General features: G+C 40.1%; 3 protein-coding genes across 5 annotated transcripts in view; 1 reads left to right on the forward strand and 2 right to left on the reverse strand.

The window, feature by feature from the left end:
- Nucleotides 1–4,465, reverse strand: part of LOC147173372 (uncharacterized) — a 32,311-nt gene extending 27,846 nt beyond the window's left edge. For 2 of the 3 annotated variants that reach the window (XM_086075690.1, XM_086075686.1), the window contains exon 1: nucleotides 187–1,646. The gene's annotated coding sequence lies outside the window, so the exon portion shown is untranslated. Of the gene's footprint in view, nucleotides 1–186; nucleotides 1,647–2,013 lie in introns of those variants that run through there. The other variant, XM_086075688.1, reaches the window with a different exon arrangement.
- LOC147173374 (alpha-N-acetylneuraminate alpha-2,8-sialyltransferase ST8SIA3-like) lies at nucleotides 97–4,479 on the forward strand. Its single transcript, XM_086075691.1, has 4 exons — nucleotides 97–525; nucleotides 1,182–1,304; nucleotides 2,058–2,615; nucleotides 4,189–4,479. The coding sequence occupies exons 1-4, from the start codon at nucleotides 377–379 to the stop codon at nucleotides 4,469–4,471; spliced, it is 1,113 nt and encodes a 370-aa protein (XP_085931817.1). The 5' UTR covers nucleotides 97–376; the 3' UTR covers nucleotides 4,472–4,479.
- A 2,864-nt stretch (nucleotides 4,480–7,343) lies between these two features.
- On the reverse strand, nucleotides 7,344–13,375 carry LOC147173375 (ras-related protein Rab-27B-like). The gene is made up of 6 exons (XM_086077131.1): nucleotides 13,241–13,375; nucleotides 11,504–11,669; nucleotides 11,208–11,293; nucleotides 10,383–10,486; nucleotides 9,404–9,527; nucleotides 7,344–8,886 (listed from the first exon to the last, which is right to left on the reverse strand). The coding sequence occupies exons 2-6, from the start codon at nucleotides 11,654–11,656 to the stop codon at nucleotides 8,706–8,708; spliced, it is 648 nt and encodes a 215-aa protein (XP_085933257.1). The 5' UTR covers nucleotides 11,657–11,669; nucleotides 13,241–13,375; the 3' UTR covers nucleotides 7,344–8,705.
- Between the last annotated feature and the right edge of the window lie 54 nt (nucleotides 13,376–13,429).

The raw sequence follows: 13,429 nt of genomic DNA on the forward strand, positions 1-13,429 counted from the left end.
CCACACACACACACTTCCATTATGTTATTGGACTAGCTTTCCTGCGCGTGCGTGTGTTGTGCGCGCGCGCACTCTGGCTCCATCTCCTTGATGAAGCCTGCAGGAGGAGGAAGAGGAGGAGGAGGAGGAGGAGGAAGGCAGTACTAAGGGGGGGGGGAATGACAACCATCCGAGCTCCATCCTCACCATGCATCCGAAAAAAGACTCCCGCAGCCGGCCATGAACCGCCGCGGAGCGCCGGGGCACCAGTGTAAGAAGAAGCAAAAGCTGCGGCGACGGCGGTGATGCGGACGCTGGGCCGGACGACGACCACCACCATCACGACGACGACGACGACGACGACGAGCGCCGAGTGAGGCCGCTTCCCCTTGCCAAGATGGTCCGCGTGGCCCGCGCCTTGGGTCTGATCATCCTTTGCGTGGCGGTGCTCATCCTGTCGCTCATCAGCTACGTGTCCCTGCGCAAGGACAGCCTCTTCGGGACGCCCGTCGGGGGCCCCAGGATCATGTTCCACGCGGGCTTCCGGTGAGCGATGAGCGGGGATGTGCGTGGGGAAAGGTGCGGTCAGGTGGGAGGGTGGTGGGCGAGGCCGTGGGGATGTTGTGCATGGTCGCCTTATGTATGCTTGTCAGTCGGAGTGCAGGTGGAACTTTAGCGTATAATGTTACTGAATAGTCAAGAGATTTTTTTTATATGATTACGTTTTTTATGACGGTTTCAAAATGGCTTGTTATTTTTTCCATGATTGATTGCACACGATGTGGTATGCTTTGGCTCACGAGTATTTACTTTATAGCTCCATTCTGTGATAGAGAAGGCGTTTGATGTGGTATGCTTTGGACCACCACATGTACTTTGGCTAGCATGCATTATGTTGACTGTTGACATGTGGTATACTGTACTTTTGGATTGAGAATATTAGAAAAAAGTGCTGGATTATTTATTTATTTATCATTATTATTTTTGAATTATTTTGTTTTTTAGTGTTTTGGAAAACTTGAAAAATGTACACAAATTATTGAAAAAAGAAAAAGCACTGGCTAGATTTTCAAATACAGCTCTTGCACTGGATCTCCTTAGATTGTTTCAAAAATACTACAAACGGGTTAGTCTTAGAGGTGGCAGCAAATGAGGACGGAACCAAAACAATTACACACCAACATGTGTGTCCTCATCATCAGATCGCAGTTCGCCATGAATTTCCTGGACCCTTCCTTCATCCCGCTGACCAACGCCCTAAACGAGGAACTACAAGGGAAGCCGACCAAGTGGAAGTTCAACAAGACTGCCTTTTTCCACCAGAGGTAAGATAAAGACGTTTTGTGTCGGTGGGGGCCGTTTTGATGTGGCCTTGTTCACTGATGCCAAAGGAAATGAGAAAGATGTGAGAGAATTCCCAGACTGGAAGAATCATGGGGACATTCCGGCTTTAGACCTGTCTGGGAGGGATGCCCCTTGGAGTGATGTTTGCTTTCATGTGGGATAAAACAAAAGTATCGGAAAAATGAGGCCAATCGCTTTACTTAAGCTGCAGAGTGAAAAACATTTGAGTTTGGAGGTATTCACATAAATAGTGATGCTTTGAGTTATGGGTTTCAATTGTGTTGTCACCACACTTGTATCTCAAATCATCTTTTCTTATTGAAATGAATGAAAATATTCTTAATCCGTTCCAGCCCCCCCCCCCCAATTTTTTTTTTATATCTGAAAAATATCACTCTTTCATATTGTTCCTTGTCAAAACATACTCTAATGATATCATTAAATAGATGGGAAATAATTAAACAGTTTTAGACCCTTTTTTTGGCTTGACTTTGAATTACATTATGCTGGTCTTTCTGTTGTGCACACCATGGCCACCTGGGGGCAGTAAAATACAGAGATAGATACGCACATGAAGAACAGTTTCACAACTGATTCAGTAAGATGCAGTAATATTAGTCGATCTTTGCAATGATTCTCACTGTTTATGTACACATTTTTGGGCAAAGTGGAAATAAATCAAATGCTCACCTGGACGGGACCAATAAACTCAAGTGTCTGTACTTCTGTGTCAGGAAGGACATCTTCAACTTCATCGACATTCCGCACAACTTCTCTCTGACCAAAAGCAGCGTCCGCGTGGGCCAGCTCATGCACTTCGACTACTCCAGCCACAAGTACGTGTTCTCCATCAGCAACAACTTCAAGTCCCTGCTGCCCGACGCCTCGCCCATCCTGGACAAGCATTACGGCACGTGCGCCGTGGTGGGCAACAGCGGCATCCTGACGGGCAGCCAGTGCGGCTCCGAGATCGACCGCGCCGATTTCGTCTTTCGCTGCAACTTCGCCCCGACCGAGGTGTACGCCAAGGACGTGGGCCGCAAGACCAACCTGACCACCTTCAACCCCAGCATCCTGGAGAGGTACTACAACAACCTGCTGACCATCCAGGACCGTAACAATTTCTTCCTGCACCTGAAGAAGCTAGAGGGCGCCATCTTGTGGATCCCAGCCTTCTTCTTACATACGTCGGCTACCGTCACTCGCACCCTGGTGGACTTTTTTGTGGAGCACAAAGGCCAGCTAAAGGTGGAGCTGGCCTGGCCTGGAAACATCATGCACGACGTCAACAAGTAAGACAGCAAGATTGTTAATTATGAATATACTTCTAAACAATGCTAAAAGAATGAGGGCTGTAGCAGAAGATGCCTTTTATACACAACCCAGCAGAAAAAAATATATAAAAAATATGAGAATTGACAATTCCGAATATCCGGGCATTTCTGATATTTCCACAATGAAACGCATTGCAAACATATCCTTTACCCGGTGAAAACAAATGCCGTATTGTATTGCTTTTGCCTGTGAGTAGCATACAAACCAGGAAGATTGTGATAGTAGTTAAATGACATTTCATTACATTATGAAATCAAAGTAATACTCACAAGTAAAATTACAACAATCCAAATTCCAATGCTTTTCAATGAGCAGAGAGATTTCCCCGAATTGACTCGTGATGTTGTCTCGGAATTGTCAATAGTCTCCTTTGAGAGGATTTGACCTTGTATGAGCTATGAGAAGAACTGAAAGGATTTTCAGTCCATCTCCTTAACCGCTCGGCCCCATTCAATCTTTTTCAGATGCTACTATTAGCATAAATGCTAGCACTAACTGAAGTAGAAGCCAGGGGGAAGTTCCGGAAAATTCATCCTTGGTAACGATTCAAGCCCGTTACCTTGCTTGCTTGCCCACAACCACCTGTAATATGCTTTTCCAGACGCTAACATTAGCATAAATGTTACCACCAACTAAAGTGGAAAACCTCAACGTTCCGGAAAATTCCTCCGTTCTTGGCCTGATTTAAACCAACGGCAGAAAATCTCAGTGAATTTCAACTTCATCGTTCTAACTGCTCGGCCACAGCAACCTGTAATCAAGTTTGTAGTCGCTGCCATTTGCTTTTCTAGATGCTATATTAGCATACATGCTAACACTAACTGAAGTAGCGAAGCCATGGGGAAGTTCTGGAAAATTCATCCGTTGTAATGATTCAAGCCCGTGACCTTGCTTACTTGGCCACTGCAACCTTTTCCAGATGCTAACATTAGCATGAATGTTACCACTAACTAAAGTAGAAAACCTCAACGTTCCGGAAAATTCCTCCGTTCTTGGCCTGATTTAAACCAACGGCAGAAAATCTCAGTGAATTTCAACTTCATCGTCCTAACTGCTCAGCCACAACAACCTGTAATCAAGTTTGTAGTTGCTGCCATTTGCTTTTCTAGATGCTACATTAGCATACATGCTAACACTGAAGTAGAGAAGCCATGGGGAAGTATAAGGGACTGCTTGGCGGCCACAACAACCCGACAGTACTTCTAGATTATATAATGAACATAAATGCTAGCAGTAATTGAATTTCAGGTTGTAACGTCTGCCATCTCGGCTCCTTACCTCATAAAATGAGCATCTATGCGACTACAAACAAGTAATTTCTGGGAAAATGTTCACTTGTTGGCAGGATTCCAAACTGCGCTTTGGATTTAAATGCTATCACCTTAACTGCTCTGCCCCAAGCTAATATAAGAGTCTCCTGATTACTCAAACGGTGCTAGCATTCAGAATATCTATATTGTGATTAAGGCGCGGGTAATGGCTGAAAGAAAATATTATTTATAAAACTTATTTTGTTGTCCCGTCGGACAGATACTGGAAGACAAAGAACCTTTCCCCCAAGCGCCTGAGCACCGGCATTCTCATGTACACGCTGGCGTCGGCCATGTGTGACGAGATCCACCTGTACGGCTTCTGGCCCTTCGGCTGGGACCCGAACACGGGCAAGGACCTGCCGTACCACTACTACGACAAGAAGGGCACCAAGTTCACCACGGCATGGAAAGAGACCCACCAGCTACCCAGCGAGTTCAAGCTGCTCTACCGGCTGCACCGCGACGGCGTCACCAAGCTCAGCCTGACACATTGCACGTAGAAGGGGGCCATGACGGGGAGGGGGGTGGGGGGGGGGGGGGGGGGGTCTGCGCATGACGCCGTGCCCGGATCCCGCATGCCGAGCTCTCATTTCACACGCCCGTCTCGCTCGGTGTTGGTATTGTTGTGCTAAGTATTCCAGTCAGTCGCCTCTATGACGCTCCTTCAGCATGTGGCAAACACAATGGAACCTCCACAAGGACAAAACTAAGCCCAACCCCCCGAATTGTTCAGTTCTACCATAAGAAACAATGGAAATGGCATGACACTCATTAGCGCTCACAAAACCTAAAACAAAGTAAAACAGAACTAAGTAGAACTAACAGAACTATTTTTGAACTTTGGAGGATCTACTGGAGTTGTGTTTAAAAATTCTGGCCCAAAATTCACTGCCTAATCTCAGGGAAGGAGTTAGATCAGTGTTTTGAAATCCCATTGGAAGCGTCCGCACAGGCGTGGATTCCTCTTCAGCCACAAGACGAGTTGTCAGACAATCTGCACTACTCTTGTTTACAACACTTTTACATCAAAGTGTCCCAATTCTAAACCTTTTGGATAGATAAGTAACATTCCAAATGATAAGCCATAAATTCACAAGCAGAGATAGAGAGATCGTATATATAACAGTATATATATATTTACAAGCAGGATATTGTTACTGTCGTTCTGTACCGAATATTGTGAAGTTTAGTGTTACTTTCTAAAATACAAGACGTCTTTAACCATGTAATATAAGGAATGATGTCTTGTCATGGCCAAAATTTCATAGCGCAAGCGGGGGGGGGGGGGGTAGTCCCTCCCCCCACCCTACAGAAAACAGACAATATTGCGGCAATAATGTCGTAGAATAAAGTGGCAATGTCAAGATTACGGTAAAATATTACAAGAAACAAACAAACAGGTAATTTAGCAAGAATAAAATACTGATTTGATTTTTTTTACATGTTTACTACTTTTCCCTGGTAAAATGTATGACTCTTAAAAAAATCTGATGTCATCTTTGTAGCATTCTGACCTTTTTTCCTCAAAAAAAAAAAACTACTCTCATAAATTACTTTTTTCTACTTTTGGCAAAACAAATGTACACAACTTAATTTATATAGCAGTGCAACGTTTTCCTCATACAATTACATCTTATTTGTTTTTATATTGTGACTATTTTATTAAAAAAATCTAACTTTATTCTCATAAAAGTGTGACATTTGTCTACAAAAATTTGACTTTATTCTCAAAACAATGACTATTTTGACAAAAACCCACTTTATTTTCGTAAGATTAGGATTTTTAATTAAAAAACATTTCTCAACCTTTTTTTTCTCGAATAAATTCAGACTTTTTGTGACAATTTGCTATAGTAACGATGCGTTAACTAGCGTGGCTAAAATCCTAAGAAACTGCAACATTTTGAACACAATTCTAGTGTTGAATTTCACTTTCGCCGCAACACCCTTCAAGTATCTACATATAAAAAAATAACTTATTATGAGAGATTTTATTGCCTCGTGTCCTTAAGCTGCATCTTGTTATGAGAGCATGCTCCACTCAGACATCACGTTGCATGCTAAAGGCACTAACAATCTTGTAGAATCCTTTTCTAGAAACTTCTTTCAACGGGAGTACCTTGCTTTGTATTGTTGACTGCGATTTTCATGAAGAATTTCCAGGAAAGTCACCACTGTCTTTGTATAGTAAATAACATATTACTCCTATGGAAACACATTTGAGCATGTATTCCATATCCTTGATATCCAGCTTTACACTCTTAAAACTGTTGGGTGAAAAGTAACCCAGATTGTTTGAAGAGGGTGTCGAATAAATGCTCAAACCGCTTTCCATATACTTCTGCTGTATAGTTTGAATGGGACCAAACCTCACGCAGATCTGCTTTATTTATTTTTTTCATATTGTTTTGGCTGTGACTTCATTAGCAAGTCATTGATGGTCTTAAAAAACGGCACATGAACGCATGCCTCATGACTGTGCGACATGGGACCGGATGTCGTGAGCGCGCTCAGATAGATTTTTTGTTTTTTGGATTACTTCCCCAAACAGAAGTGTTTTTTGTCTTTTCAGACGAGAGGCTATTTGTTGTATTACTCCATTTAATTGATGTCACGGGTACGAGATGCTAACTGAGCCTGGACGTTTGGCTGTCAGCACATTTGGAATGTACGCTGAAAAGAATGTGTTTGAGGAAAAAATAATCTTGGATTAGCTTGTAAATGCTAAATTAAAATGTAATTAAAAAAAAAAAGCAAGAGTTACCTCCAACATGGCTGAAAACACAAGGTTTTGGCACTGAACAAAAATGACAATATTTGATTCACAAATTTCTTATATTATGTCAGTCTTCAGACAACTATTTGAGGAAACGTTATAGTTAGTCTGCTTGTGTCGAGGCCAAATTGTGTAGTGTTTTAAGATTGTTGGGCCTTGGTGAAGATCCTCTCTCTGTGTGCCATTCTTGACGATTTCCCTTTTTAGACGAAATACGAATGTTTGTTCACGATAACAGAATCTCTGAAGATTGTAATCCAGGAATAAGCGTAAATTAATTTTTGTGTGTTCAAATCAATTACGAAAAACATAAGGAAACGGAAAATAGCGAGAAAGCTGATGTGAATGTCTCATAAATTCATATGACCAATTTGCCATCTGTCTGTACATAACACAGAAACAACATTGATAGTTTTTTTTGTTGTATTTTTTGCTCTGTTGCATGACTAACACAATTACACAGCGGCGTATGGACACGTGTCATATATGCGTTTTTATGACTCCCACTTGACATTCTCGGAAGGACATGTCCCGCTAACAATGACTGGCTGCTCCAATGAGGTATGAGACTTATTATGAATCACACTAACCCAAACCAACTTCATTGTTTTTATTTTGTATAAATGTGATACATCAATTTATTTATTCTTTGTTTGACAAGTTTAGGCGATTGAGAACAGTTTCGCATGGATGCACATTTTTGGAATGGTGATCTTGTTTCATCTTTGTAGCCTTGGCCGTGTCCTGCCTGGATGCAAGAGCCAATAATATTGCAGCTGGTACAAATCAAGTGGGATTCATAATAACATGACATGTTTACAAAGTCATCAATATCTGCTGGGGTTGTTTTGACCAAAACATCTGTATATTTAAATGTATTATTGTATTCTATGATAAATATGTGCCTGCAGATTCATGTCATCAATGCCTCCATATGTCTAATAAAAAACTATTTTTTTTCTTCCAAATGAACCAAACAATGAGATCTACCTCTTTTTTTTTTTTAAGAAATATGCAAAAAACATAAAAGAATACACATGCTGAAAAATGTGCTAATTGTATTTTCCAAGATGCTAACCAGTTAGTGTTAATTAATGTTTTTTTATGATCCAAAAAGGCAGGTTAATGTGAATATTATCAGAGAAAACCAACATAGAATAGCACTAGCCTAAGCCATGATGCTAACTATCTCTATTATCTACAAAGTTATGAACTGTAATAGTTCAACAACATGCCATAATCCAAACACTTATCTAAATGCAAAGCTAGCTGTCTCATTGTGAGATTTTTTTTTTTTAGGTTTATTTAATTTAATTTATTTTGTTAGGGTTTGGTAAATGCTTTCACTTTTTGTCATCTATCAATAATTCAGGGTCATTATTATTATTATTATTTTTATCTTGAGATTAATTAAGTATTAGCCTTAGTCACAATGGTAACAAGCTCTTGTCGCTAAGAAGCTAATTGTCTGACATTGCTATTTGGTGTAGATTACACTTGAATTCAAACAGTTAAATAACTGTAGTGAGTTGTTTTTCTCCCCAAGATGCTAAGTAGTTAGCGTTGGCAACTTTTTGTTTTTTGTCATCTATGTAAATATCGCAAGAACAAACTAACAAACATTCAAATGTATTTGCCTTCATTTGAGCCAAGATGCTAACTAGCGCTTGTAGCTATAAAGCTAATAGCCCAATAATGCTAGTCACCCACTAAAACTGGAATAGGCTCCAGCTAAAACACTTTCCTAATGAATATAAGTGCTACAGAAAATTGATGCATGTTGATAAATTCATGTTAATTAATTAATTTTTTTTAACTGAAATTTTAAAGTAAAAAATAGACTGTAACTTTATTTAGGTACACCCACACCAGCCAATGAGCTACAATACACAGCTCTTGTATTTTCTCTCATTGGACTCATGTACCTAATAAAGTGTCTCGTGACTTCAGGCGTAATGTCAGCAGGCGCACCTCCTCCAGAGGGCGACCTCCTGCGTCGCCCTTGCCGCGCTACCGCCACCATTGTGCTCGGGCACCGGCGCACTCTGCTCCATCCGCTTCATCACCATCTCCAGCAGAGCCTGCACCGCCTTGTCCACACCCGTGCCCGTCACTGCACTCGTCTCAAAGTAGGGGATGCTGGGGGGGGGAAACATTGGGATTTTTATCAATTAAAAATAAAGTCTGACTGAAATTATTATATGCCCCTCTAAAAAGTTTTATTATTGCCTATATATCATTTCTAACTCATTTTACAACATCGCCCAAAATAAATGCACAGTATTGACAATGACTATCGAGCCATCTATCTGCTAAAACATAGCTCTCTAGCACACCCCTGTGGTAAGTTTACATAATACTCTTGATATCCATAAATTTCCATGTACTGTACTACAAGTGGTACGCTCTTCGTCCTCACTGGTAAGACAATTCAGCACATTAGTTGAATGACTGTGTCTTACCAGTAACATTTGATCCTAATCAAATTAATGCTTTATGGAATGCTTTGGCACCCGAGTAGGATAACTATTAACTACATTTTACTAATGAGGCAAAACTACACATTAGTTGTGGGCAACTGCATGCTAATAGTACTTATATATAATCTACACTGAGTTCAAGAAATGTCTGTGACAGATGTATTTACAAGACCGACCCGTATCTGTCAGCCAGATCTCGGGCCTGCCTGGCGTTCACGTCCCTGATGCTCCGGAGGTCGGCCTTGGTGCCCACCAGGACCACGTCGGGATTGTCGCAGTATGCGTTGGCTTGGAGTTGACCTGAGGGGAGTGGCGTTCGACGGCGACGTGAGGCAGGGTTGGTCAAGACAGTAAAACAGTAACTAGTGGAACAGGTAAACAAAAAATTTTTTTTTTGCGTTGCTCTGTAGCCTGTCGATTCTGAATCAACCGCGCTGGATGCTATCAAGTAGCAAACGCCATTAATGACTCCATTGAGTCACTGTCACAAAACGTGCTTTGATGTCCTGTTATGAGTTGCTCTGCAGCCCATTTAGGCAGCTAGTTGGTTCTTAATTAACTGAGCTGGTTGCTCAACGCCGAAACTAGCCAAGATCAACAAAACCTTGTGTCTTAAAGAAGAAAAACAAAAGACCAATTAACATAGTTAATTGACTCAGAACATTGTTAATGACTATTAGTTAGATTAGCTGTAGTCACTTAAAATAAACATGCTTTTAAACTTCCTGTTTTAAGCTTCTCTGCAGCCTGTTTAGGCGGAAGCCAATTCTGAATTAAATTTGAATTAACAAAAAATAAATAAAATGACGCCATCGCTTTGAGACAAAGTCACTACCACAAAACGTGTGCTTTTATGTCCTGTTCTGAGCTACTCCACAGCCCGTTTGGGCAGCTTGCTGTTCTGTATTAACCGCGCTGTTTGCATTTCGGTATCGAAAGCCGTTATTGACACCATTGCCTTGAGAACGAGCAATATTTATATGAAAAAACAAACAAACTTGGATCTCCCCAAGATGTTCCCACAAAGTTGGAAGCATACAATTGTTGATAAGATGAAAAATAAAGGAAATTTAGGCATGATCAGATTCAAAGGCACTGATTAAGAGGTATCACTTAATACTTATGTCCATATAGCGGGCGTGTGTTGCCACATACTCATCCAGTTCCTGACATTGAGGAAGCTTTGGTGATTGGTCAGGTCAAACATGAGCAGGAAGCCCATGGCATCTCGGAAGAAGGCTGTCGTAAGGCTGCGAAATCTGAAAAGAAAAGAAAAAAAGTTTGAGTCATTATTTTACCCATTTGACATTTATTCCATTTTATTTTAAATTTAACTTTGATGGATTATTTCAAATGTAGTGGCACATTCATTATTTTATATTTGATTAAATAATTAATTTAGAATTTTGTATGCAATTCTAATTTGTTAAATTCAATTAAGTAAAATATTTTAAATCTACTTTTAATAAATTAAATGCAACTCAATATGTAATTTTACACTTAAGTGATACATTTTGATTCAATGCGTTTATCACATTTTGAATTTATCAAATGTAATTAAAAAAAATACTATTAAAATATGTTCAGTTTATGTAGTCTATTAAGCTTAATGTTGTTTTGATCAATATGATGTATAATATTTAATTTATTAAAATAAAATATTTAAATTCAATGCATTGTTTTAATATCAAATTAAATTTAGTTTCACTTACAATTCATTCTTGCTCTTTATTGTTTGTAATTTATTGAATATTGAATTCAACATTTAATTTCAAACGGAATATTTCTTTCTTTTTTTAAATATTCTGATTCAAGAAATGTCCCTCCATTTTCATTTGCCATTAAATTCTCTTCACTTCAACTGAATGTGGCTGTGAAAAAATGCGCAGCAGGCTGTAAATACATATTCCTCATCTATTTCTTCTTTTCCCTACAGGCACCACAACGAGATGAAGTGTGATATTCCAGATTAAAATGTACCTCTCTTGTCCGGCTGTATCCCACAGCTGAAGATGGACTTTGAAGTTCTTCTCTGTTGTCCCATCGGAATTAGTCCCTGTGTACATCTGATGGATAAAAAAATAATAATTAAGTATTAAAATATATTTAAAAATTGTTTTTTTAATACAAGCAGGACCTGATATTTAAAAATGTAATGCAGTAAAATAAGCAAAAATCTTTAAAAAAGATATAAATAAAATTACTGTTTGAACATGACAATGCCTGAGCAAAATTAACTTTTATTGAACACACGAGGCAGACATAGCGTCACTCACCAGCCGTTTTTCCCGGAAGTCAATACCCACTGTGGAGGTGAACTTGCGGTTGAACTTGTCGTCGGTGTACCTGTACAGGAAGGTGGTCTTGCCCACGCCCGAGTCACCGAGTGCCAGCACCTTGATCAGATAGTCGTAGTCCCACTCGGCCATGGTGCTGCTCAGCCTGCCATGAGAAAAAAAGGTGGAAGTGGGCTTAACGCAGCGTCTTAATGCTACGATCAGAGCGCGACGAACACATGACTCGGCCTGAGCTCCGCATGAGTAGTCAAAGGAGTAATTACTTCTCCTGTTTTCGGAGACAGAGCCCCTTTTATGGACTGCACGTCGGTACTTCCTGATGAGCCCACGAACACGGCGTGGCCAATCAAATTTGGCTGAGAGGCCCACAGGGCAATAAAAACAGAGGAAAGTGTTGTTATGTTATAGCATTTATAAAGTGGACATCCCTATGATGAAAGCTAGCCCTTTCCAAAGCAAGGAACCGTAGCTAATTTGCAGCAGCAGAATGTTCATATTGATAATGCGAAAATTATTATAATAAAATGTCATGTCCTTTTTATCTTATATATTTTTTAAATGTACTAATGAAAAAAAATGAAGGGTTTTAGAACCAAAAATAAATGTTTGGCCATGTAAAATTCACAAAATGAGCCGCGATTGGTGGTTACCTCTGCCCTGAGCGACTGTTATGTCATTTTCAGCCGACAGCAAGTGGCAAAGTGGCCACACCCTAAAATGGATAAAAACAGGTAGATTTTGCTGCCTAATTCATAATCCACATTAAACCCAACATTAATCAGAATAACGTCTTCAGACTGCAAAATATTTATTGTAAAGAAAATTTTGACTTGAATTCCCCTTTAATATGGCGGCGTGAGAACAACTTCCAGCATTGCTTCCAATGTTTTGGTGAGCAAGAAATGTTGCAATTAAGTAACTCAAGAGGAGCTCCAAGAATTTGTGGCAATTTCAAAGATATTTTTCTTTAACTGACCAGTACCCACATATATGTATCAGTTCAAAAGCATCTTCTTCACAAAACGTACTATTTTCTGCTCCTCTACATTGCTTTTCACCACTGCCTGGTTTCTCCAACGTTTGTCGCCTTTTGATGACCTATATGTCGGATTAGCGCGACCTGAGCAACCACAGTGCAGGTGCACAGACACATATTTGATTTAAATCTGCATACGAAACAGGCCCGGGTCAGATTTTGAAAAAAGAAAAGAAAAGGGAATTGCACTGTTCACATTGACATGGGAGAAAAAAAAATCTAATACATACTAAATTAGGACCAAAAAAAAACACACCAAAACCAACCTGCAGTATGAACATAGCTTTAGAAAGAAAATTATCAAACTGAGGTCCTTTTTTTTAAAGTTAATAAATCACGCGCAACAAAATAAATCACAGATGACAGAAATCATCTGTGATTACGAAATGTTTTAAAAACATAATTTGACATTAATCTGGTAGACATAGTAAAGTAGATGAATAAAATTCCTTGAACACTTTTTTATTTTATTTTATGGAATTTTCAGGGTTAAAATGTAACTGTCCTTTGGGCCAATGAGGAAAATCGGCATACAACACTGCACCACCCACACCCAAACAAGTGCTACGGAGACGGCCTCTGATGCAAACTCGCCATTTGCACCAATTTTCTTGTCGGTAAGAGTTTCATCAAAGTCATAAATCCTAATTTATGAGAAGCATAGGAAATGACGGTCTCACCAGCAAGTCCGGAAGCAGCTCCTGCGTCCATCCGCCCTGCAGCCTTGAAGCTCGTTCCGCAGTCGTGGAGTGTTCCCCAAACCTCCCTTCCATGTGATTCAAGGGTGGAGCAACTTGGGTTGCGCTAGCATTTTCTTCTGAAAAGGGGGGAGAAAGGGGAAAAAAAGACGATTAGCTGTACCTGCAGTC

This window comes from Leptonotus elevatus, chromosome 5 (assembly GCF_054856555.1).
Source record: "Leptonotus elevatus isolate MCC_2025b chromosome 5, RoL_Lele_1.0, whole genome shotgun sequence".
In the NCBI taxonomy this organism is placed as follows: Eukaryota; Metazoa; Chordata; class Actinopteri; order Syngnathiformes; family Syngnathidae; genus Leptonotus; species Leptonotus elevatus.

Bases quoted from the DNA above. Each gene is read 5' to 3' on its own strand.
- LOC147173374 (XM_086075691.1), top strand. From the start codon at position 377: ATGGTCCGCGTGGCCCGCGCCTTGGGTCTGATCATCCTTTGCGTGGCG. The intron at 526-1,181 runs GTGAGCGATGAG...CCTCATCATCAG, and splicing joins ATGTTCCACGCGGGCTTCCG to ATCGCAGTTCGCCATGAATT. The intron at 1,305-2,057 runs GTAAGATAAAGA...CTTCTGTGTCAG, and splicing joins ACTGCCTTTTTCCACCAGAG to GAAGGACATCTTCAACTTCA.
- LOC147173375 (XM_086077131.1), bottom strand. From the start codon at position 11,656: ATGGCCGAGTGGGACTACGACTATCTGATCAAGGTGCTGGCACTCGGT. The intron at 10,487-11,207 runs GTACATTTTAAT...TTTTCTTTTCAG, and splicing joins GATACAGCCGGACAAGAGAG to ATTTCGCAGCCTTACGACAG. The intron at 9,528-10,382 runs GTATGTGGCAAC...CACTCCCCTCAG, and splicing joins CAATGTCAGGAACTGGATGA to GTCAACTCCAAGCCAACGCA.